The sequence below is a fragment of the Malaya genurostris genome, chromosome 2, assembly GCF_030247185.1.
Source record: "Malaya genurostris strain Urasoe2022 chromosome 2, Malgen_1.1, whole genome shotgun sequence".
NCBI lineage: Eukaryota > Metazoa > Arthropoda > Insecta > Diptera > Culicidae > Malaya > Malaya genurostris.
This window is the reverse complement of record NC_080571.1, coordinates 79,104,736-79,129,870: the sequence shown is the minus strand read 5'-3', so window position 1 is coordinate 79,129,870 and position 25,135 is coordinate 79,104,736. Positions and strand designations below refer to the sequence as shown.

The 25,135-nt window shown below is 39.9% G+C and overlaps 3 protein-coding genes across 5 annotated transcripts in view; 2 read left to right on the top strand and 1 right to left on the bottom strand.

The window, feature by feature from the left end:
- The window catches only part of LOC131427298 (myophilin), a 78,596-nt gene extending 76,760 nt beyond the window's left edge, over positions 1-1,836 (top strand). For both annotated transcript variants that reach the window (XM_058590358.1, XM_058590359.1), the window contains exon 3: positions 64-1,836. In XM_058590358.1, the coding sequence (XP_058446341.1) occupies positions 64-576 (513 nt within the window). In that variant the 3' untranslated portion in view covers positions 577-1,836. The remainder of the gene's footprint in view (positions 1-63) is intronic.
- Positions 1,837-5,816: 3,980 nt separating this feature from the next.
- LOC131428418 (ubiquitin conjugation factor E4 B) lies at positions 5,817-16,284 on the bottom strand. The gene is made up of 4 exons (XM_058592366.1): positions 15,657-16,284; positions 8,913-9,754; positions 7,525-8,841; positions 5,817-7,459 (listed from the first exon to the last, which is right to left on the bottom strand). Exons 1-4 carry the CDS (start codon positions 15,817-15,819, stop codon positions 6,356-6,358), a joined length of 3,426 nt encoding a protein of 1,141 aa, XP_058448349.1. The 5' UTR covers positions 15,820-16,284; the 3' UTR covers positions 5,817-6,355.
- A 7,368-nt stretch (positions 16,285-23,652) lies between these two features.
- On the top strand, positions 23,653-24,855 carry LOC131427069 (serine/threonine-protein phosphatase Pgam5, mitochondrial). Of its 2 annotated transcripts, none has more exons than XM_058589979.1 (3): positions 23,653-23,942; positions 24,001-24,397; positions 24,461-24,855. In XM_058589979.1, exons 1-3 carry the CDS (start codon positions 23,770-23,772, stop codon positions 24,737-24,739), a joined length of 849 nt encoding a protein of 282 aa, XP_058445962.1. In that variant the 5' UTR covers positions 23,653-23,769; the 3' UTR covers positions 24,740-24,855. The 2 variants fall into 2 exon arrangements, with proteins under 2 accessions (XP_058445962.1, XP_058445961.1); XM_058589978.1 differs by having other exon boundaries at positions 23,654-23,942; positions 24,458-24,855.
- The last annotated feature ends 280 nt before the right edge of the window (positions 24,856-25,135 follow it).

The window sequence follows — 25,135 nt, the reverse complement described above, 5'->3', positions numbered from 1 at the left end:
GGCGATATGCAATTTAGAATCCACTTGTTTCTAATGCGGTTCTTTTTCGTTTTGTTTTTGCAGATCAACTCCAAGTACAGCGAAGAGCTGGCCGCCGAATGTCTGGAATGGATCAAGGAGGTAACCGGTGAACCGATCAACACCTCCGGCGAGATGGACAACTTCTACGAGGTGCTCAAGGACGGTGTTCTGCTGTGCAACCTGTCCAATGCGATCGAAACCGGTTCGGTGAAGAAGATCAACACCAGCAAAATGGCCTTCAAGTGTATGGAGAACATTTCGGCTTTTCTGGAGAGTGCCAAAAAGTTCGGCGTTCCTCCGCAGGAAACCTTCCAGACGGTGGATCTGTGGGAACGGCAAAACCTGAACTCGGTCGTCATCTGTCTGCAATCGTTGGGCCGGAAAGCCGGTAAGTACGGGAAACCATCGATCGGACCGAAGGAAGCGGACAAGAACGAGCGCCAGTTCTCGGACGAGCAGCTGCGGGCCGGACAGACGGTCATCTCGCTGCAGTACGGTTCCAACAAGGGTGCAACCCAGAGCGGAATCAATTTCGGCAACACCAGACACATGTAAGCGGGGTTTAGTGTGGTGTGTGTTGGTTTTATCGGTTCGATTTTTGAATAAGCAGTTACAGTAAGAACGAAGTTTTTGAAAATTCTTATAACGACAACGAATTGGGCAGCATACATAAGAAGAAAAAAAGGGTTCTAGAATCCACCATACAATTCCAGAGAGAGAGACATGTTTTATTATACCACTGTTAGAAACGGGCCGAGGTTCATTCTTGTGGACCCTGCCGTAAGACAAAAGTTTGTTGCTATTAAAGAAGTAGGATTCAAAAAATCCCTTGACCATACAAGAGTACAGGTAGTAAGTTAAACAGTTTCACAAAACATATAAATGTGTAGATAAAGAAACTCGCCGTTGCGAGACATTATGGTCTATTTCCAGTTACACAAAGACAACCTTCTCCATGGTAAGTGACAAAATAACAAAACTTAGAGTGCTCTTATTACACACAAAAGTAGAACAAAAAATATTTTCTCGATAATCGACGTTCTTGTATCTATTGGTATGAGGGGAAACAAACGATAGAGCCTTATTGTTAGACGGAATAGCCTGTTCCATTCCATTTCTACCCGAAAGTAAAGGTCGGTTCTTTATTTTTGTTTTACCAGACAGGCTAGGTTTTACTCATTCCAGAGATGTCGTATTGTAGGCAAAACATTCCAACGGTAGCAACACAACAACGGAACGGAAGTTTAGTAGAAATAGATAATAGTCATGCCAAATTAGCGTGTTTTTGAAACAAGTAAATAAATGCATATTTTTGGTGCCATCAGCAGCAAGCAAAACCGTAATTAATCAATCTATTTATTATACACTCTCGTTGAAATGTATCACCATTAGAGCACATATACAGGATATAAAACAATAAGGCGAAGAAATCAGCATTTTTTAAATTTAGTTCGTTTTTTTTTAAATATATATTCGGGGATGGTTACTTAAACTCAGGCTGACAATCAAGAAAGAGAAGAAGACGAAAATACTGGTCGGACCATAAGAATGCCTTAAGTAATGGAAAATAAAATTTGACAATTAGATGGAAGTTGATTCATATTTTTATATATCTGTACTTTTTTTTGGATGATGTTGTAAATCAAAGGAAAATCAATTGGTCATTGATGCCACTTCTTTGTTTTTTTTTTCTAAGTATATTTATCCGTACTTTCGTAAATTATTGAAGAGTGAACTTTTGTTTGTTTGCTACCATTTTGTCATGTTTTTGGGTAAGTTATTGTTTAAAAATAAAACTTTAAACACAACCAACAAGATGTTCGTTTTATTTATCCGAAATAGTCCGATTGCAAGTTTTTAAATTTGCATGTATATACAGGGTAATGCTGCCAGCTCCCTTCTATGGAAGATGGTTCCTGAAACCAACGTATTTAGCTCACCCCGGTGGTGCGATTGTCATCTGCATACAATTGGCTTGAAGCCGAAATTTTTGGTTCTTTTGGTTCTAGTTCGCTGTCAAATGCTGTGTTTAAGCAGTGTTCACATCTTTCTTCATGCGGTTGCACCAACATAAGGAAATGATTTTGATGGAATATAATCAATGATGTGTATTTCGCTGTTCATTGAAGCAGTGGTGATGAAGGGTTTCGAAGCGTTACCGCAGCTACAAATTGCTTGCCAGACCATAGCTTTCTTACCAATTTTTTCGACATCAATCGATGTCTCGGACTGGTTTAACACTTGCCCTTCTCGCACCGTATAATATGCGTATAATGGCAAGGATTTGTAATCGAGTTTCACGTAGGTTTCGTCGTCCATGATTATGCAGTTCAAATTTCCAGCAAGAATCGTATTGTACAGCTTTCGAACCCTCGGCCTGATCGATGCTTCTTGTTTCGGACTGCGTTTTGGTTGTTTCTGCTTCTTATAGGTTCGAAGATTCAAACGTTCCTTAGCACGAAGAACATTTGACTTCGAAGTGCCCACTTTTTTGGCCACATCCCGAACTGAAACCTCCTTCTTTTGCTCGAACGCTTTCAGTATACGTTTATCCAACTGAGGATTAGCAGGACCTTTTTTTCGACCCGTTTTCGGTTTATCCTCAAAGGTGTTATCCTCGCCGAACTTCCTGATTGCATTTCGCACGGGTTTTTCACTTACTCCTTCCATTTTTGCTATCTTTCTCAGTGACAGTCCGCGTTCTGTGCACCATTTGTACACAATTTTTCGACGTTGTTCTGCTGAAAGTCCACGCATTTCGAAACAAACTAATGAAAACGAATAAACAACTGCACAAGTGGTTAGAGAAGAGTGTAAACAACAGGACGCAGCCATAAAAATTGACAGATTCTGAACCATTGCGAAATGGCAGCGGTTTTTGGTTGCGTCCATACTTTCTGGAACAGTCTTTAATCTGCATCCTTACTATTTTGATGCGCACAGAATGTAGTTATAGAAATTATGTCTGATACTGAAAATCATATTTTTAAATGCAAATTTCAAACTAAAATTATTAATAATTAAACTCAACTAAAACACATAATCTCACTTGAGTAAAATCAGTTTTGCCAACTTTTTCCGAATCGCTTCACGGAAACCTGAAAAGCTTTTCGTGTATTTTTCTAAACGTACACACTTAAAACCAATTCTCGAACTTGGTGAGGTAAAATACCGAGACAGATCGGCAACACACAATTTTGATGCTTGCTCAGTAATCAATATTCATCCCAATTCTGAATTTGGATCGAATCGGATTATTTCGAACAAATGGGAAAATTTGCAATCTGCAATCCGATCGAGTGACACTTTTGTATGGAAAACTCGATCGAGAGGCAGAATGCAGAATTTCGCATTCGATCGGAACAATCCGATTCGATCGAAATACAGAATAGGGGTGATTATGTTTTCTGAGATTCGATTAGCAGATTTACTGATTTTTCAAAGTGCATTTTTTTGACCAAATCTTCTGCTGAGCGCAACGGTTATTAACAATTATCATGAAATCAGTAAATGCGTTTGCCGAGATTTCGAAATATGTGTTAGCTTTTGCCGAAATTCGGCTATACAGCTTTCACTTAAGTTTTACATTTTCGCTTGGCACTAGGCAGTTATTTTCTGACGAAATATTTCGGGGAAAATTTCCGGTGATCATAAGAAAAAAAGAATTTAGTCCAAAAAGAATACATCAGAATTTACGACCTATCCAAGTAAGTATAAAAACTACAAATTATTGTTGATTATTTCTAGAAAACTACTTCCAGATCTTTTTTCAATTTTTTACGTTTCGCCTTCGGCTCATCAGTGCAATTAGCAGATTATGTTGATCTGCTAATGCCACGTCACGGATCAACATAATCCGCTAAGCAGACGTAAAGTACTTGCTATTTACAAGTCACTTTTTTTTTACACCGAGGTGTAAGGTCTTTCCTGACGTCCCGAAAGAACGAAACAAACTGACGGTATTCTGACCGCCAACAGGTTGTAGTCATTTAGGGGTTTTGGTACCTCATGGGTACCGGTTTGTGCAAAAGTACACATGACTTATTTCAATTTTTTACGTTTCGCCTTCGGCTCATCAGTGCAATTAGCAGATTATGTTGATCTGCTAATGCCACGTCACGGATCAACATAATCCGCTAAGCATCCTAAGTGCTTAGCGGATTATGTTGATCCGTGACGTGGCATTAGCAGATCAACATAATCTGCTAATTGCACTGATGAGCCGAAGGCGAAACGTAAAAAATTGAAATAAGTCATGTGTACTTTTGCACAAACCGGTACCCATGAGGTACCAAAACCCCTAAATGACTACTTCCAGATCCTGTTTTCACTGTCGAGAAGTCATTATAGGATATGTCAAAGAATTTCAACGACATGTCAACCAACATATTCGACAATCAGCGTTTAGTCCTCAAAACAAAAGTAATAAAATGTATATTTTTTGTTTATTTGGAAATAAAACGAAATCTTGATTCCCATGGGATTCAGCGAAAAAAAAATATGTGTAATTTTAAATAAAGTTTAACTGTTAGTCTAGTTTCTATGATTCTTTGAAGGTTCTCGCTCAAGGATATAACCGAAGAGATATAACTTGAAAATATCAGGGTAGTCTAACAATACTTATCGTAAAAGTATTATTATAAATATTATTATAAATTGTCTCATAATCTCCCCGATTCTGCCATCCGACGGATTTTTGATACGAACGAATCTACACTTTCGGCCATCAACTAATATGGTTTGCAAATTTAGAAGATCTTTGTTCTCCACGAATCGGAGTAAGTGAGCTATCTAGGATCACTTCTCAGAATCTATCGCATCATCACAAGTTTTGTGGATTCTTAGTGTACAGAATCATTGCATGGTTAGTACTATGGATCCTACTGACACTAAGAATCCTTCCAGGTCGGGACTCGAACATACGACAACTGGCTTGTAAGGCCAGTGTCCTATATGCATTGAATTAGGTATATAATCAATCTTTAGTAATAATTTTTATTTGATTGTACTAGAAACCATAAATAAGAATTGATAAAATAAATTTGTTCAAATGTTCGACGATAGTTTATTTTACATCCACTACGAAATTTTAGTTTGATCAAAAACATAACTCAAGAACATTCGATATGATGAGGCCGGATATGAAAAAATTTTCAGACATTGGTTGGTGCAATAGAATACGTCTTTGTTATACTTCACGATTATTGGCAGTCAAAATAATTTTCAATGGATTTTCCTGGCGTATACTTACTATTACTGATATTTTAGGTGCATCAGTCACAAGAGTACCAAAAATCTCCCACGCACACAGACTCAGTATCTCCTATGAGAATACAGTCACGAATGGCGTTATGCCAAACGACCAATGCAGTATCAAATTTTATGCCAAACGACGTTATATCAAACGGTATTACGGCAAAAGGGGTGGTCCCCTTGAATCCACCTAATTACCAATTGTTTATTTGAATCTCTTGCAGTCAAATCTAATCCGCGATCCATACAGAATGCATTACATTTTCCCGTCATAAATAAACGATCGATCTCAGTATGGTGTGACTGGGTCCCACTTCTTCACTTTGTTTTTTTTTGTCAGAAGTGTAAATTTACTCTTATTTCCATTCACTAGCCGAGGGTACGTGCCCTCAGGCTCATCATCCGAAGTCCAGGGAAGGAGTTAGCAAGTCCGGGAAACACACATTAAACATTAAATGAATTCGTAAGCCCTGGAAACATTCGTTGGTTGCAAAATTGGCAAATTAAGGACTTCGGAAAATGAGACAATCACAAACACAAAATTGTATTATTAATTTTTATTGAGTACTGCTTGCTTGCACGCTACACTTCTCTGAAACGGAGCATACTCATCAATTCACTCCCATGAACTTGCTTTTGTTCCTATTGTAATCAGCAGCAAAAAAAAATGAACCACTTGAACTAATATTTAAAAAAACTATAGAGATAAAATGGTTCCCATCTATGTTTATTGCAGTGGATTTGTTTCGACTAAGAGATTTTCGGGCTTCGGTTGCATCCTGGAACGCAGCATGGAAGGTGTTCCATCAGCAGCCAAACACGATTCGACAGCAACTTCGTACTCGCGTCTCTCGAAATTGATGCACAACTAAACGAAGAAACGAACACAGTCAGCAACAGCAACCTTTCGCTAGCGATAGAAAGGACGAAATATTATGTGAAAATCCTATCTTAGCACTATTTTTATAAATACTCCTATATGTATATCCGTTCGTGAATTTAAATTCATTTTGTTTTTGAGTTTTTCTCCCTCGATACCTATGAAAAAAGGGCTCTGCTTGTCTATATAAAACTTCAAGTCTTATTGTTTCTTTTTCGCGCGGTAATCTTTGATCCACTGTTCGATGCGATCCTTGAGCTCCGTTGCCGGTATGAGCATATCCTCCGTGAGCGTTTGTCGATTGAAGGGATCCGTGCTGCTGTTCAGCAGATGTCTCGTAATGATAGACCTGTCCATGACGGTTCCGGAGGGCAGTATCACTGGATCGATCATCAGAGTGTCCATCAGCGGATCCTTGAAGTCGTCCGGTGCCTCGGCAAATTCGTCCGCATTCTGTTGGTTCTGCACATAAATTTCGGCGGCCTGATTGATCAACTTCCGGAACTTGTCCACTTCCATCGTAGTTCGGATACCCATCCGTTCCAGTCGGTTGGCGGCATCCTCGAACAGATGTCGCTCGAATGATCGCTCATCGGCAGCCAGGGCAGCAGCAAACTCATCGCAGCTCAGGTGCAGATAAATGTCTATCAGTTGACTGAGCAATCTTCGGGGTTCCCAGCCATACTTCATGGGATTACGCACACGAAGATCGTTACACTTGGGACCACAAAGTTGCTGCAAGTTGTAATTCAACATCGAACTGAGACGATCGATCAGTTCTGGTCGCAGGAAAGGCTCCTTGATATCGATAGTTAGATAGTGAAGCATGTCCACCGTTTCTCTTGCCAACGTCAAGTACGACCGGCACTGTCGCTCGTCTTGAACCAACTGCCGTTGGCGGCTCTGTTGCGTTTCCTGACCGAGCTCATTCCACGCTGCCTCATCCATCATCAGCACTTGCGTTTCGTGGATTCGTTTGAGATACTCTAAGCACTCGTCCAGCAAGTAAGTGGTATCGTTCAGGAAGAAATTCACAAACTTAACAAACTGTTTGCCACTCTTGGACTCATTGACGATCGCCTGCCGATGGGCTACGCTGTCCCAGAGACCCTTGAACAGGTGACTGATGTGGTAGCGGATGGTGAACTTATCGTAGAACTCGGTGCTCTGGCCCGTCGTTTCGATGTCGGTATAGAACTTCATAAGGGCACTTACCAGGGCCGTCTGGGCTAGCTTGTGGTTGATGATCTTCAGATAGAGACGCTCCAGCGAGGTCAAAAATGTTGGCGAGATTACAAAAAGTACCTGCGCGTAAAAACCGTAAAAATTATGCCATCCAAAACAAAAAAAGAAGCGATTTCAGAACTCACCTCGATCAACTTGGCAGTGATGTAGGGATTTTTAATAAGGTGCGGTGCACACACCAACGTCAGAATCCAGGTAATCACCGAATTGTCAATGAAATCGACCACTTCGATGCCGTGCTGCATGCAGAACAACAGAAAATCGGCAATATCCTCGATGTACCATTCGGGCAGAGAGCAAAAATTCTCACTGGCCACCAACGTCGATGGCGGTTGTTTGTTCACGAACGGTCCCTCGATCGGTCGGTTCTCGATCTGATACAGCATGTACTCGCAAACCGACGAATAGAACTGCATACAGGCACCCAACACGTTCGGGTCAATGACGGCGATGTCACAACCCAGCTTCGCTTTGGACAGTTTGTTGATCTGATTGACACAGCGATCCCGGACCTGTTTGTTCCGGCGAGCGAGAGGCGTATTTTCCCATTGGCTTTTGCTGGCATTCAACTCGTCAACCATGCGTTGCAGTTCTTTGGTAGCTCGCAGCAGTTTATTGTAACGTTGAATAGCGGGTATGATTCCCAAATGATGGGCATGTAATGTCAGGAACCAACAGTGAGTCACGAACTTGGGAGTTTCCCATTTTTTCTCCGACCGCAACTTCTCCACCCAATCGCTGTACTCTTGCGATGAAAGCTTAAGCTTCGTTTCATCTTCGATGTCTATCAAGGCTTCCGGGTGATGTGGATAGAACGGATCAACTCGAGACATGTTGATTTTAACCGACAGCAACTGTAGAATCGACATAAAGTTCAGCATGAAACCGTCCTTTGCCAGAAACCGATCGTCAGCGTTGTACTGAATTCGTTTGTGGTTCGTTTTTAGAATCTCGGAAATATATTTAAGTACTTCTTGACGGCTATCCAAGTTGGTCAGTAACGAGAGAAAGATTTGATGCAAAACCTTTCGGGTGTTCCCAAGTAGCGATTGGAACGAAGCTGCCAAATTCCGATCACAAACATTCTCCAGAAAGTGATGCGTGGCAAATTTAGGATTCTCGTCCAGTAGCACCGACAGTGACAGGAAAGGCGCCAAAAAGGACACCTTGGAAATTTCTCTGGCAGCGTATTTGTCTAGGGTCAGTCTTGGTAGGAAAACGACATGCTTCACAATCAGATTGCAGATTGGATTCGTATTTTCCACCTTGATCTCTACCAGCTCTTTCAGCCGATTTAACGCGTCGCTGACAATGTTTTCGTTGCAAATTGCATTCTGCATATCCACATACAGATCGTCAAGTACTATGGTAAAGATGGCTTCGAAATCGTCTTCCTTCTTGCGGGCTTCGGCCATCAGGCTGGTCAGAAAGTCGGAAGGAACCTACGAAGAAAAACGAAATTCCACAATTTAGAAACAAAGCAGAAAAGTACAAAACATCCGTTGAAACCAACCTTATTTTCATACATCAACTGAAGCAGCGGAGATTTTTCCAGTATCAACTTAGCAGGATTATCGATTTGGGCAAAATTCTGGAAGCGATTTTTCGTCAACAGAATCGCATACTTGAGCGTTTGCTGCCGGATGACGGCGGCCACTTCCGGCAGAATTTCCACCAGATACATTTTCTTGCTCTTTTTGATTTTGGTATAACTGTACACTTGATCGTTGGCCCGGCAGTAACAGTTGATCAGGTAGTCCAGTGCCGCCACCCGATTGGAACTGAAGGCCTTGATGGTGGGCTTCGACGAACAGATGCCGATCTCTTTGTCGATTTCCATTGCCGTGCTACCACCACCGCTACGCTCCAGCACATCATCGATGTCGATCGGTCTGACCTTCTTCGACGGAATATTGCTCCAGCCATCCGAAAGCGTTGCGCTACTTCCCCCGGCACCGACGATCAGCTTCCCTTCGTAGAAATCCTTCACCACATCTATGATCACTTCCGCGCAAAACTCGCGGTAGTTTTTGGCATCCAGTGCTTCCAGAGCGCTCTCCAGTACCGTCGCATTTATGACGAAACGAGCATCCGAATAGCGGATCTTGCCGTTTATATTCATAATGCGTAGCACAATTTGCTGCAGTTCCTCGCGGCTCGCCGCCTCTTCACGATCTTTATCCTCCGGATCGGCTGGCGCTTCCAAACTACCGATGACCTGATTAACGGTTTGGCTTACTGGTGGTAGAACATCTTCCTCCATCTTGGTAGGAGATTCTACGCACCCACTGGTACTGTTGTCGGCTGGTTTGCCATCACCGTTGCTCGTTTCAACAGTTGAGCTTGGAACTGAAGCTGAAAACAAAAATTCAGAAATTCTGTGTTAGATCGCAATATATTCGGTCTACAAGTGGCGGTAAGCATATAAATAGATCCAAGGCGATGCCATGGATTTGGTGTTGTTTATTATAAGTTGTTAACACAACCCGAGACAATAATTGGGAAACTAAACCGATGGTAATTTATACGTTTGAGCAAAGTATAACGCCGGAAGCGACCAGAATCTAACGATAGGTGGATCAAAATCTTCTGGCTTTATGGCATTGCATTGTCAGCTTTACAAACGTTGAAATGGGAAATGCCTCCTCACACGCTATACCACCCAGAATTAGCTCTTTCGGATTTCTATTTTATTCGACCACAGCGTAAGTCTGAGCGTCTAAAAAAATTGCAGCGTAAAAAAATTATTGCAACGGACCTATCGAGACCAATGGCAACGACCCAATTTCTACGAAATTGGACTTGCGATTGGATGCTCGGTAAATAAATCTCCCGATCTGTCAACTTCTTCGAGAGCATCCACATACTCGCCGATCTACTAAAAGGATCGCGGATTTGGCATCGTTAAGCTGCAGGAGGTGTGTTGGACAGGATCCATGGTGCGAATGTAGCTCATTTTTCAACCGCAATCACTGGACCGACCCAGGCCTCCTGCCGATCGTGCCGAGTATTGGAAGCGGCGGCTACAAGAGAACTTCCATCGTCGAGGACTAGCCGAGTAGAAATCACAGCACCGAAATGGCGTCATCGGGGCGCCAGTGAACCGTAAGTCATGCTCCAACCGGAATCATCGGATCGACCGCGGCACTCCTTCGGGTGTCCCGCGGGGCCTAACACGAAATTCGTTGTCAGGAGAAATTCTTTCGTCGAGGGAATCTCCGTCCGTAGTCTCGATCCTTCGTCGGGGATTAGACGAGTAGATTGCGACGTAGCCTGGGTATGAATCGTCGGGGCGCCAGTGAACCGGAAGCCAACTTACAACCGGAATCACAGGACCGACCGAGCCGTTTACAGGTTTCGGAAGCGTCGGTCCCGGGACAATTTCCATCGTCGAAGAACTTTTCGTCGGTGTAGACTAGACCATCGTCGGGGACTAGTCGAGTAGTTTCGTGAAGTAGACCAGCCCTGGATCGTCGAGGCGCCATGGAACCGGAAGTCATGTTCCAACCGGAATCGCCGGATCGACCTCGACATCCTCCTGGTCGATCCCCTGGAGTGACGCGGGTGGCTCAAAGTAGGAGTTTACGATGCATGGCGATGCACAAGGTCGGAAAGGGCGATGTGAACGCCGATAGCCTTCCATCCCGAAGTAATATTTAACGGTGGTACCGGGGAGGTAGGGTTGGAGCTTCTAGGTGTTTTAGTAAGTAGTTCCAATTATACAGGGTCCGCCGTTTAACATTTTTTTAACTAGCGGTTATTTCGACATTGGTAACCTTAATGTCACTTCTGATTTGACAGAAACTTAGTTTTATCCTTGCGCTGAACGAAAATGGTTGTGTATACGCTTGAAGAACGCGTGAAAATAGTGCAGTTTTACTTTAAAAATCTTGGTAATGTTGCGGAATGTGTTCCAAAAAACCATCTTCTCGGATGAGGCACATTTTCATCTCGGCGGGTATGTTAATAAGCAAAATTGTCGCATCTGGGGGACGGAAAACCCGCACGTTATCATGGAGAAGCCGATGCATCCTCAGAGAGTGACGGTTTGGTGCGGATTTTGGTCTGGCGGCATCATTGGGCATTTTTCTTCGAAAGTGAGGCAGGAGCCGCCACCACGGTCAATGGCGAGCGCTACCGCGCCATGATTAGCGATTGGTTCTTCCCGTTACTTGAAGATGAAAACTTGAACACCATTTGGTTCCGTGCGACACAGCCACACAGCCAACGCTACGATCAATCTTCTGCGCACAGTTTTCGAAGATCGAATTATCAGTCGAAATTCGGATGTCGTTTGGCCGCCTCGTAGCTGTGATTTGACGCCGTTGGACTATTATCTTTGGGGGGCTGTCAAAGATAAGTGTTATGTGTACAAGCCAGAGACAATTCAAGCCTTGAAGGACAACATTCGTGCAGCCATAGCTGAAATAAAGCTGCATACAATCGAAAATGTACTAAAAAACTGGACCGACCGTAATGGCCAGCCGAGGCAGCCATTTGAATGAAATTATATTCCACAATTAACCGGAAGGATTGTACTTTAATATAAAAAAAATAAATTTTAAAATCGGATGAACCGTTTGTGTTTTATTGCATGTTTAAAAAAAAAGTTACATGGCGGACCCTGTACAGGTGGGTAGTCCAGTGGAGATTTCCACACTCTGCGCGTAAATGCAATTCACCTTGAAAAAAAATGCCATCAATAGAGCTGTGGTAATACACGCGAGCTGGGATCAGGCCGATCTACGAAAGAATGTGCGGGTTGAGGATCGAAGGCCGATTTTTCAACTTAAGCATTATCAACGTGCACAGTACTCACTACGGAAGTACTGATGATGACAAGAACGCAATCTACGCGCAACTCGAACGGGAGTACGTTTGTTGTCCAAGCCAGGACACCTAAACGCTCATGTAGGCCCCGAGGACAAATTCCGACCGACGATTGGGAAGTTCAGCGCGCACCAGCTGACAAACGACAACGGCCTATGACTCATCGATTTTGCCGCCTCCAAGGCGAGTACTACAAAAGGCCGGCGAAAACGAAAAGCCGAAATACAAAAAGCGGAAAACACAAAAAGCCGTGCGTCATAGAAAGCCGAACCTCAAAAGGCCGAAACTCAGAAAGCCGAATCTCAGAAGGCCAAAACTCAGAAAGCCGAAACGATTCTTTCAACGGGCAGATCGGGCAAACGGTTTGCTTGCTTGGGGCCGACGCCGACGGTACACTTTCAACAATGTTAATTTTGGAAAGTTCCGTACATTTCAAGCACATATTTTTTGCATACTCTTAGCAGATGTTTGCGGGCAGTTCCCCTGCATAACCCGATCATTCCTTCGATTCCATGTTGTTCTTTCCTAACCTCTTTAACTATTGTTGTCATCGAAAGGTGTTGATCACAAACCAGTTCCGTCCAGGGACGGTGTCATGCTTCAAGCTGGTTGGTTGTTAGGGGTAAATTTTCCATAACTGCCCTGTAATTTGACCAAAGCACTGGGTGAAACATCGGCCGTTTGTTTTTATTGCGCCCTAAAACATATGTAATTTCAAAATATTCTAGAAATTCTTCCAGTTCTGTAGGAATATCCACTTTAATGGATTCATACGCCTCCTGTATACGAGTATGTGGAAGAAATGATGGTGCCAAGAATATCAATGGTATTAAAACAATATTCAGTTTGTACAAATTTGTAACAAACCTGCAGTTTTTTTACAGCCATGTTTATAGTAACATCTTTGACGTATAGGTTTTTCAAACCTCGTAAGTTGAGATGTTTGATGATGTTTTGAGTAAAGTGGAAATAACATAGAAACACTTCCGCCTCGGTGAATATTTCTTTCACGACATTTACTACAGCCTTTTCAAAGAAAGATATAATAAATGTAAGCTGAAGTACTATTTCAGCTTCCTGGCATCAATCAGAGCTTTGAACGCATACGTATATGTTTCTTGACTTTTGTTGCTCAATAGCATAAATACAAGCGGCACAACGGATTCATAATCTTCATAGCATATTGACCCATGAACGGAATACATTTGCGCTAACTCCAAAGGAGCGGTTGCAAATGTTCCATCCACAAGCCAATATCTCGAATTGGCCAAATGCTGCCAATTAGCTGCTGTTGCAAGAAATATAATGTGGCTTTTATCATAACGGACATACTTTTGGAGGAAAAGCTGCCCATTCATCGTTTTCTTCAGTTCTTCCGGGATAACGAATACGCCGTCTTGATCAATGCGCAAATCACTCCCGATTGAACCCCTTTGTCTCGCAATTATCATTTTTTGGGACTCTTTGGAAACTCGAGTCTGTATTATTGGAGGATACAGAGACGATACCTCCCGGATAATCTTCGCAGAAACATCCGCGGACTCCTTGGCTTTCCGTTTGAAGTTAGTTTTGTACCGCTTTTCCATGTCGTCTAAGGGGTTCACATCGTGATTGTGACATCCAGCATCACGAACCAGTTCGTGCATACAATTACCTGAGAAATTGACAACTACCCAGGGTAAATTTTGATCGCTTAACATTAATTACTAGTTTATATAAGATGAACTCGATTGATAATCAGAAAAGTTTATCGCTTCAACCGAAATCGCAGAATGGTAGAGTAACCTAACGCTATAAAAATAACTGCTTGCATACAAAACTTGAACACATGCTTGGCGAAGAGAAGCTTAAATATCAAAATCTGTATCGCAAGTATGTACAAAGATATAATTGCATACATTTGGGATATTGGTGTAGCTTTTGTCGGCTATAAAACAAATACAAATCGAACCAACCAATGTTCGGTGTTGGTTCCTAATCAAGATCAATCTAAGCAGACTCTCGTGCAATTCCGGATTCAAAAGTGTGACGATTGATTGAACTGTTTGACTGTAGATCATAAGAAATTTTGGTTGCTCGAACAACCCCATGGGGCTAATCCTTGTATTTTTTTTTTAAGTTCCGCAGTAACTTACATTTACGATAGTACATATGATAAATTACATTACACCACTATGTGCCTTAAAAAAGTTTTCGTAGAAGTTCCAAAGCAGTGTTTTCATGCAAGAGTATCAGATATTGTTAAAAGATTCAAGATTTGAACAATTCAATTGCACTTTTGTTAAAAAACCAGAACATTTTTCTTTGTGGATTTCGCAGTAAAATCTAATTCAATTCTGGTTGGCCTATGAGTGTTTTTATGGCGCTTTTGATTTGAATTGCAAACACAAAATTGGTTATTGCTTCCTGCTTATCACTCGGTAGCATTTTTTCGTGTGGTGCAAATCAATGAAACAGTGCACTTGTTTTGATTGCTCGTCTGCACGAAAATTTCCTAAATCGAGCAAAGCACTTCACGAGTGAATTCGATGAAAGACGACATAAGAATCGTTATACTGCTATAGATCAGTAATCAATCCCCCGAGTCGAAAATTTTTGGAACAAGCGTCTCGAGACACAATCAATTCTCAGTGACAGACGCAAGGCAATACTTATCTGTAAATCAATTGTCTGGGATGAAGTAAGTTTTGAATCTCCGCCTAAAAACAAATATACGGGCATGAACTTGTTACTACGCTTGTAAATAATACGTTATGTTTTCAAATAGAACGTACTCCAAGACATTTACTTTGAACAGCATATGGACAGGGAAATCCAAACCCAAATCAAAGAAAGCTGCTCCGCATTACCGGGTATAAAGTAATGAAAATCTCAGTTTGAAATTAATGCAATGACGACTGCCGGCACGTAGAATAAAATTCATTTAAATGTGTTCTAAAACATGTTATGATTTCATTAAACAATATTCGACGCCTTGCTTACGTATAAATAAGTAGAGAAACGTAATCAAGGTGTGTCACGTGGCTTCTTTTTCGGATTTGCTAATAAATAAAAACAGCAGTGGATTACTTGGCTTGGCAATTAAAACCCCTTATTCAAACTGATCCGAATAAGACAAACAGTTTCGAAAGCTATCAAATTCGGTTTGTATCTTTTGCTCGATCGAATCTGAATTATTATTTTAAATCCAACCTTTCCATCATCATTCTCAAACCGCAAAATCCACTAAACCATCTGCTGTCAGGCAGAATTGGGTTGCCCAACTCAGGTCAATCGAAAGAAACTAGGTCACCCAGTACTCAACTGCTGCACTGCTCTCGAAAGGCGTAGATGAAAAATCCAAAATATAAAGCAGAACGCTTCGTGTACGTACGTTATCTACGTTCGCATAATAATGCATTTAATGCAATTCCAATTGCAGTCTTACCTTGCTCGGTGGGAGTCGATGCCACGGGAACAGCCTGGCTGGGGGTCTCCGGCTGTTGACCATCCAACGGGGCACTGTTGGCTGGTACGGGCAATGGTCTAGTGTTTCCTGTTTCCAGCTTCCGTAAACGTCTAGCTCGAATTTCTTCCGGCGTGAGCTCCATATCGGACTGCTTCCTCTTTGCTTGTTGAACTTCCACTTTTGAGGCCGTTTTTCTTCGATGTCTCCCGACGAGCAGATAGCCAAACACAAAGGCTTTTGTTTTCGACTGCGCGATTGAATGCTTATTCGCAGTACTTTCTTTCGTTGCTTCTGCCTGTTTGCTGAGACGACGAAATATACGTAGTGCGAGTCACCTACAGATTTTTTTCCCCCCGACGCAACAAAATTCGATTTTTTCTTCGGCTGCTCGTTTTTCAGGAAACTTTGCTGTGTCCGTGCAAACCGCAGACAACACACACGATTTATCGCTTTATTTTGCTGATTTTCACGCGTCGTGAACAGATTTTTCTGTTTTCTTGTGAATCAGCAGACAGCTTCAAAGTCTTGTAGGTAGATGAGGAAATTTTGTCTAGTCACTTTTTCACCAATCAGCACACACATCACCGTTCGCTCTGTGTTTCGCTCGCTTGATTGTGTCTTCTTCTTTATTTATCTTTCTTTCGACACAAATGTCATTAAAGTTGACGTTTATGCCCAGCGGTTTTGATTAGTAAAATTAGCACACAGAAAAAAATCTTTTACATAATTCACATCTCTCGGAGAAAATTTCCAAATAAGCGTATTAGCAAGTGGTAGTTTCTGTTTCGATCATTGTGATGCGGCTACGCAGATTTAATGGTCGAAAATTAAAGGTTTCAGAAACGCCTATTTGAAAAATTCATTGAGTTCCGATCCCGAATAGAAACCCAGATTGGCATTATGAAACTCGAAACGAACGGCTTTATTTGTACGAACGCTTGTACGCAGAAGCCGATTTGAGTTAGTTACGTAATGCCACTCCTGAACAATAAGCGGTCCGTGAGGCGAAGGTATATACAGACGACGAGCTATGTCTGCCAGCAATTTTTGCCGGCATTCTGTCAGAAAGCCATCAAAGGTCTAACAACAATGCAACACCGTCTCCGCCAGAAAATTTCGCCTAATGTCTTGTCATACAAAACAAACTCAAACTTTGATGTTCGGTATATTTTTTAGCAGTTTGGATATGTAAAATTTATTTTTACAAAAAATGTTGTAAAATTGTTCCATTTTACCGATTTCGGAAAAACATTCACTAGTTGACGGTAATTCACACTTTGCTGAAAAGTTATTTCTTGTTTTACTGGCGTTTTTTGTAAACCTCGAAACGTTCTCAAGTAACCATATGCATTATATCACGGCACATTTACAACTCTATTTTTACATTGTTAATGTATAATTACACTAATCCTACATACTTTTAAGCAATGTGCATTAAATTTGCATTCAAAACGTAACTGAGCATTATTTTACAACAACCTTTCGCCGTGCTACATATCGACATTCAATGCTATATGCTTTTCTGTTTTATAATGTGTAACTCCGTTGCATTTAATCAAACATTTCGCGAATTTTTAAAGCTCAAATTAATGTAAATTTATAATGCGCCGTGGTTACTTGGGTTATCGCATCTACACTATTAATTAAAAATTTCGCCGATTTTCAGTAGTAAGTAAATCAACAAGGAAAAATATGTAAATAGTGCTGAGCATCAGTGATTTTTACTAAACGCTTTCGGTGAAAAGAAAGCTTGCCTAATCGCGCCATTTTATTGTTAAAAAAAACTTTGAGTTGTGAATATTGAAACTTATAGGTATTTTTAGTTTGTTAAAAATATTTTTCCCGGATAATGAACAATATTTTAGACTTGCTCGGAGATGCAGAGGTTAAGGATCTTTTCAGTAAATATATTTAGGCTATTCGCAACGCGATGATGGATATCTGTTCTAAAATGACAAACTGTCATATAATTTAAAACTGCCAAAAATAAAACTGACTTGATGATCTCATCGCGATGATTTAATATCTGTTCTATATATTGTCTGTTAATGTATTGGTGTTGTGTCATTTCACTATGATTTTTCTAATCAGAAACAAACAAACTTAATTAATGATTTCGAAAACGATATGAACATTTCACAGGAACTTCTAGAATTTCAGCACTTTTAAATGCAACTGTAGGTATTATTCAGTGAAAAATATTCAAAGCTTTATATTGATCCATTCTGAAATGTTATTCGACTCTTTTACATCTCGTCTGTTAGATTTCGTTACAGACATTCAGGCAAAAAAAAAATTAAACAGTGTTCTATTCGTGTTTCAAATATTGATTAATTTAAAACAATTTCGTCGAGCCGTTTTCAATCTGTTTCGAATTTGTGCTCAAAAAATATAACTAGAGCTTAGCGTTGTGCTTGACATATTTTAGTTGTAGATATACATAGATATTGCGAATAGCCTTGTAATGCTTTCTAAGTTCAGCTGTTTTTCAAATAAGGGTGAATCTTACAAAAGTGAACAAATCGATTTTCTCTCTCCTACCATTTAATGCTTAAAAATCCTACAATTTTTCCTAAAAATTCGGATTCTACAAAACCGCAATCTTAGTAATACAAAGAACTATAAAGGGTGAAACTGTCATTCCATTTGATTACGGAAGTTTCGCCCTGTGTGTTCCATGCCAACAAACAGGGCGACACTTCAATTGCTAGTAAGGAAGAGAAAAACTATTTATTTTTTAATTTTAGATGGTTTCCGTACCATTTACTACTGGAAATAGTAAATGAGACCATAAAATTACCTGCAGATTTGTCTTATTCGTGGAAACCAGCCAATTTCACGACAAATGCGCAATGGTGTAACCACAGACTAACAGACAGGACACTCAAATTGGATTCTTTAATCATTTTAATGGTCATTTCGAATTTTCCTTCAATTGGGACAGTACTCGCATATGTCATGATGGCGCCACGCTACCCTATCAAAAACATCCCGTCTGTCATCTAGACTTTGTTTATTTTTTTCATTCACCAACAGAGTTGCCATTCATACAGAATTACCTGTAATGTATTAACTTGTATACGTCCATGCGAATTTCGTGCAGGATACAGATATAATACAATTTGCCAAAACTATATAAAGAATTGTGCCTACTTCTCATCCCCAATACAAAATCAAACCCCTTGTGTTACAATATTTACTTGCTTCTGGTCACAATCACATCAAATACAAATAATAATACCCCTAAGTCCCATACAAACGAACCGCCAATGTTTGGTTCACAGCCTGAACAAGTAAGCCTAGCAAATTACTCCCTTTTGTTGCGATTGTTTGAAAATGTGGAAGGAGATCGTTTCTGGCAACGCTTTATGCTAGTTGCTACGGCGCTAAACAAGTTTGTTTGTTTATGTTTTCCGTTGCTGTATTGCAACAAATTCAAAGGTACACTCCAGCTAATCGATGGATGAAGAATTGCGATATATTTTGGCAGTGATGGGACTTTATTTCATAAACGGGCCTTGCGTGGAACATGGGTACGATTCGTATACGCACCACGGAAACAGCGATTAGCGCTCTACACGATAAAATAAAAGTTAAAAGAGAAACAAATGCAAGCTGTGTATGCGTTTTCCCAATTGAAGAATCCAACCAACTCTTTTGCGATCGCTGCGCTGCCCGAGTGGCGAGCTTTGTACTAAGCGATGGTGATAATTTTCAGATTTTGCTTGAAGATCCGAACAAAATGCAGGGTTTTCATTTTTTTTCTTATAAATCGAATACTAACATACAAAAACGTGTGAAAATTTGGTAAAAAAAATCGATCATTAATGATTCAGTAACTTTCCGTGGTATGTTTGATTGATATTTATGGAGAAATCGTAACATGAAATACCAAATTCGAAAAAGTGAGGTTGGGTACTGTTTTTATATCTGGGATATTCTTCGTTTTTTGGGTTGGATTTTGAAAATAATTGATAAATTATGATCAAAAGTTTTATGACTAGTCTATTTACTCATGTTTTATCATCTGAATCAAATCTGTATGTGAACTGAAAATTTAAAATTTCATCCGAGTTTGTCAAGAGTGTAGGACAATTTGAAATCATATATTTGATGACAACACGTGAATAATCGTTTTTCTTACCCATATTTGTAAGGTTTTGTCATCTGCATTCTTTCAAACTCAAGTAAATGGAAAAATTAGTCAAAATTTTTTCTAAATACATGGGATATGTCAAAACAATCACCATAACGCTATCTCGTGGTGACCACGCTGATTGGATTGTTCAATAGTCACTCATCTATGCGTGACCCAGACAAATTGATTATAGCCCGAACGGTGGCAGACACAGCAGTTTTTCTCTCACGATTGATAAGCTTATTATTTGAATTATTTTCTATTAGTATTATGACGTAAAAGTTACCCGCATGTAGCAGATGTTGGAAAAATTCCTACTCCTCTGACGGGAGTGATTTGCAACGAAAAGAACGGTTGGCTACCTTAACGATTCGGTGAACAGTGCCGAGACATTCTAACATGTAATACTGAGCAATTTCCGAAAAGCCAAGGAGCAAATTTCTGAAAAGCCAAGGAGGACAAAAAACAAAATCCGATATAGAATAACCATATCTCATACACAACAACATAGTTCAAGTTTATTTTTCACTACAATAAACAGTAACCATGGTGAATTTGTTCTTAACCTTCAGTGTTGCTAGTTTTATAGAAAACTCGTTAAAGTACATTGTCACTCTGACAATGTATCATGACAGTGTACCGCACGATGCAAAATGTGTCCTTGAAAATTTGTCGAAGTATTCCGTATTATAATTTGTATTTGATCACATTACAATCGAAAATAGTCTAGATGAACAACGCTGAGAAAAATATATGGTTAAGGTAACATCGCTAAAAAAGTTAAATGTACTATCAACGTAATCCAATAATTTATTGTGACGATTAATTTTCAAATATTATGATGAAATCAGGCACCCCTGCAAGCAGCTGATCGGTGTTGACAAACGAGGGGGAACCAACTAGTAAAAAAACTTTTACATAACACAAGGGGTGTACCGATAGTAAATAGTACAATATAGATGGAACTAGTGAATCACGAAAATTTATATATATAAGAATTTACTCATGTCTGTGGTGTAACTTCATACTTCACACAGGAAGCATAGAAATAAACTAATCGGAAAAGAGCGAAACTTTTTTATGTTGATTTATTCAGTGGATGAATTGATCTGAGAATATACGATAATTTCTAAGTAGGATTTGAAACCAAAGTAGAAACATTCATCGATGTTTTTCTCCATTTGATGTCAATGTTAGATTCGCCCTTTTTTGAAAAACAGCTGACATAATAAATTACACTTCTCGGAGAAGTTTTTCAAATGAGCCTATAATTTACATTGAACTGTAACTTTTCATAAGATGTTGAATGTTTCTAAGTAAAATTTTGCTCGAATTGGCGGTTTATTTTATAGGGCACTGATCTTACAGTCTATTCTCGAGTCCCGACCTGGTAGGATTCTCATACCGTATTTCAAATTTGTTAGAAATTTCGTCATTAGTGCACCACTACACGTTCATTAAAATGATATTTTTTTTACTAATGACATTTTTAATGACTCGTGTAAGGGCCGCTAATTGATTCACAATTAGATCTATGGGTTACAATACATGCTATTGTATCTTGACAAGATTTTTTTCATTTCCGACGATTCAATTTATTGTTTCTACGATTCTACAATTGAATTTATTGTACACGTGGTGTTTCAAACAATATGCAAACTGTACATTTGATTGTTTTCCAAGAAAACATGTATGAGAAAATTGTTACGATACTTTACAACCTATGCATTCTATTGTAAAAAGCATGTTCACATTCAATTAAATAGTGTAATACAATACATTAAAATATTTTTCAATGGTTAAAGCAAAATTGTGGAAGGTTTTGTAACAGCAAATCGTATTGTTTTTCTATAATATTTTTTATTCGGGACGCGCCCTAAACAACAACTCATAAAAAAAAGAAAAACAAACTTGCATCGATGCGTGGTGCGACCCGAGAAAATTTTCAGAGCGAAACAACGCGATTGAAGTCCGATCTAGAGCGACCCCAGGTTGCTAAAACAAACAACTCAAAAGTTGTTTGGGCGACTCTGGGTCAGCTCTCGGGCTGCTTTGATCAATAAACGAAAACGGCATTAGTGTCAGTAGGATCGTAGTACTAGCCATGTAATGATTTTAAACGCTATGAATCGACTGCAAAGTCTGCTGAAACAGAAAGGTTAAATTTCAGAAAAGCAATGTAATGCCAAGACTTTGCTTTTGATACTAATCAAGATTAAACAGTTGATAAGTTCTTTCTGTCATTTTTGCGAGCGGTGCACTAAAATGAATATTTTCAAGTCCGATTTGCATATTTTGACGAACGGAACAATCATTATGCTACATAGAATTGTGGAATTTTTTTCGATATTGAACACTGTTCGGTGCATTTTTCTCGAAAGAAGAGCAGTTGAATGCTGGTTTTGTTGAACTCATTTATGGTAAAGTTTACACAACGAACGGCGTCCTATTCTTGTTATTTTCACTTTGAACAGGTAAGTAATCCTCATAGCTCTCTTATAAACATTTATAGCCCTTAAAAAGGGTCGATTTGGATAAATTGTTCACTTTTCGATATTATTCTCTCGAATGCCAATAACCAGAAACTAAATATCTCGATTGGCCGAAATTGTTGCATTTCTCCGTTGCCCTATACAGGTAATGCTGTTTTACTTGAACACAAAACACCAGTTATAGTTTCACTCTCTTGACGTAGATGGTGGTCTGCACAGTCGATGTGTATCCGTTCAAAGATAATCATTGGCTAAAGCTAGCAAATATGCAGCAAAGTACTATATTTATAAAATCGGTTGATTTTTATATTTCATATTTGGACCTATAGTTTCAATACTTCCCAGAAAGTGACAATTTCAAAGATAATTCCATGTAACAACCTTATGCAGTTTCCACGCATCGTTCAGCCTAAATCTCACTGCAGCTCATTTCAAAGGTAAATGCACAGATAACAGATATACAGGCTCGAACAAAATTTTTCAAATTCCTGTGTAAATTTCAAATTTGCTATACGTTGGAAACACTACTGCCACCTACTCGACTGTTCGCCGCGATCTTTCAAAACGTTCCACTACGTTCCGGAACGATAACAAAATCCTCCTGCCTGTTATAGAAATATTCCAACTACAACCATTTTTACACTTACCACACGATTTTCCTAAGTGTTAAAGACAACTCAATTTCCATAGCGCATAAATCACACGAGAATTCGATCGGAATAAAACAAAAATAAACTTGTCATTTTAACCAACAGCAAAACAAAAATCTAACGTGAGTGAATGTTGCACCAAAAAACTGTGGCTCATGTGAAAGCGGCACCCAAATCGTGGTTGCACCTTGTGTTGATCGTGGTGACATCTGCAAGTGTTCGCCACGTGCTTGAGCAAATTTTACACACAGTTCACATGCGAGCCTGTATATCTGTTTTCTGTGGTAAATGTATTTGGACGATTTATTATTCATTCATCAGACTGACGGTCCCACGTATTTGACCATCGAAGGAATACCGTTGAAAGTTTTTCTCTTACAGGGTAGCCTCGAACAGCTGAGAGTTCTGTTCAAGCGTTTTTGCAACGTAGCGTTTTGTTTACTTGCACAAAAGACGCATTTTTGTCTCTTTGAATCCGAACTGCCAGGTTTCCAAATTTGTTACCTATTAAAGAGATTTGTCAAGAGATTTTCGATTCTAACTTGGAAATTCTACAGTAATCGCAAGCTATAATAGCAATTCGAATGAATTGGCGGATTTCGGAAATTTACTTACCTATTCTGAAGCAATCAAAGTTTTTTTTACTACTTTGTAAATTTATGAAATCCTGGCATCTCTGCTTTGAATTCTTTTCTGTCTAATTTTTAGTTTGATAAAAACCGGCTTTGTTAGAGTATATTGTAAAAAAAATCGTTTATTTGAATAGTAAAATTTTAATATAATTTTGTGTGAATTCAACAACAAAAGTTTCAATGAGCTCTTGGTCGCGTATGCAACGGGTTGCAACGACGGCCATCGGTGCTGCCGGTGGAGCGATTGCTTTTTGGTATGGCTCGCAAGTACTATCGGAACGAAAGGTTCATAATTCTTGGACTACTAATTTCGTAGTTTCCGAATGTGGCAAATGGGATCACAACTGGGATCAGTAAGTAATAGTGAAATTATTCAGTTTCAACTAGTAATATAACCCTTATACTTTAAAGTCGAGATCCTGCAAGTTTAATCAAACCGGTGGACGACTCGGCAGATCCTAGCCTACAAAATCGGTATAATGAAAAACTGGAGAAGAAGCGTTCGAAGGTAACCCGCCATTTGATTTTGGTCCGTCATGGTCAGTACAATATGGATGGGCGAACCGATTCCGAGCGTTATTTGACTGAGAAAGGTAGAAAACAGGCCGCTCTCAGTGGAGATCGTCTCAAACATTTGGGAATCGATTTCGATAAGATTATTCGCTCTACGATGACACGAGCTCAGGAAACTGCCAAGATAATATCACTATCACTACCAGAACTGAAAATGCACGATGATGTCATGCTTGAAGAAGGGGCACCGATTCCACCGGAACCTCCTGTTGGTCACTGGCGGCCAGAGATATCGGTAAATATTTTTGTGAACTACAATATGCATTTAGTAAAATGATTTTTTTTGCTTTCGTAGCAGTTCTTCGAAGATGGAGCTCGAATCGAAGCTGCCTTTCGGAAGTACTTCCATAGAGCAGAGGCGGATCAAAAACAGGATAGCTACACCCTAATTGTGTGCCATGCAAATGTAATACGATATTTTGTTTGTCGAGCTCTACAACTACCGCCTGAGGCGTGGCTGAGAATATCACTAGGCCATGCGTCGTTAACGTGGATCTCAATTATGAACGACGGCAGAGTCACACTTCGGAACCTAGGAGAAACGGGTCACATTCCACTGGAGCTGCTGAGCAGATAAGTTCGCCATTGTCCACTACGTATTACAGGGAAACGCGTTATAAAATAAAATAGTGTTTTATTGAGTTCTGTAAGTTGAATGTTGCATGCAATAAAAAAAACAATTTTCTTTCAAAATGTTGGTTTGTTGACAATATGTATCGCAAAACTGATTGTGTTCGTTGGTGGAAGAAATCGAACCTGCAGAGTTCCCAATTCGTAGAAATTCTCAAGCATTGTGGCTCCCACGAGAAGTATGGAAATTCCAAATATTTCATAAGGAATTATAATGGGAACTTGAATACTTTTGTTGGTTGTCAGCATGCTGCACAATTAGAATACATCGCAAAATTCGGTAACTTTTTATAATAAAAAATTTACTGAATTGTCAAACAACTCCCGTTGATTGTAACCCAAC

Bases quoted from the DNA above. Each gene is read 5' to 3' on its own strand.
- LOC131428418 (XM_058592366.1), bottom strand. From the start codon at position 15,819: ATGGAGCTCACGCCGGAAGAAATTCGAGCTAGACGTTTACGGAAGCTG. The intron at 8,842-8,912 runs GTTGGTTTCAAC...TTTTCTTCGTAG, and splicing joins AGTTGATGTATGAAAATAAG to GTTCCTTCCGACTTTCTGAC. The intron at 7,460-7,524 runs GTGAGTTCTGAA...TTTTACGCGCAG, and splicing joins TCACTGCCAAGTTGATCGAG to GTACTTTTTGTAATCTCGCC.
- LOC131427069 (XM_058589978.1), top strand. From the start codon at position 23,770: ATGAGCTCTTGGTCGCGTATGCAACGGGTTGCAACGACGGCCATCGGT. The intron at 23,943-24,000 runs GTAAGTAATAGT...TATACTTTAAAG, and splicing joins TGGGATCACAACTGGGATCA to TCGAGATCCTGCAAGTTTAA. The intron at 24,398-24,457 runs GTAAATATTTTT...TTGCTTTCGTAG, and splicing joins ACTGGCGGCCAGAGATATCG to CAGTTCTTCGAAGATGGAGC.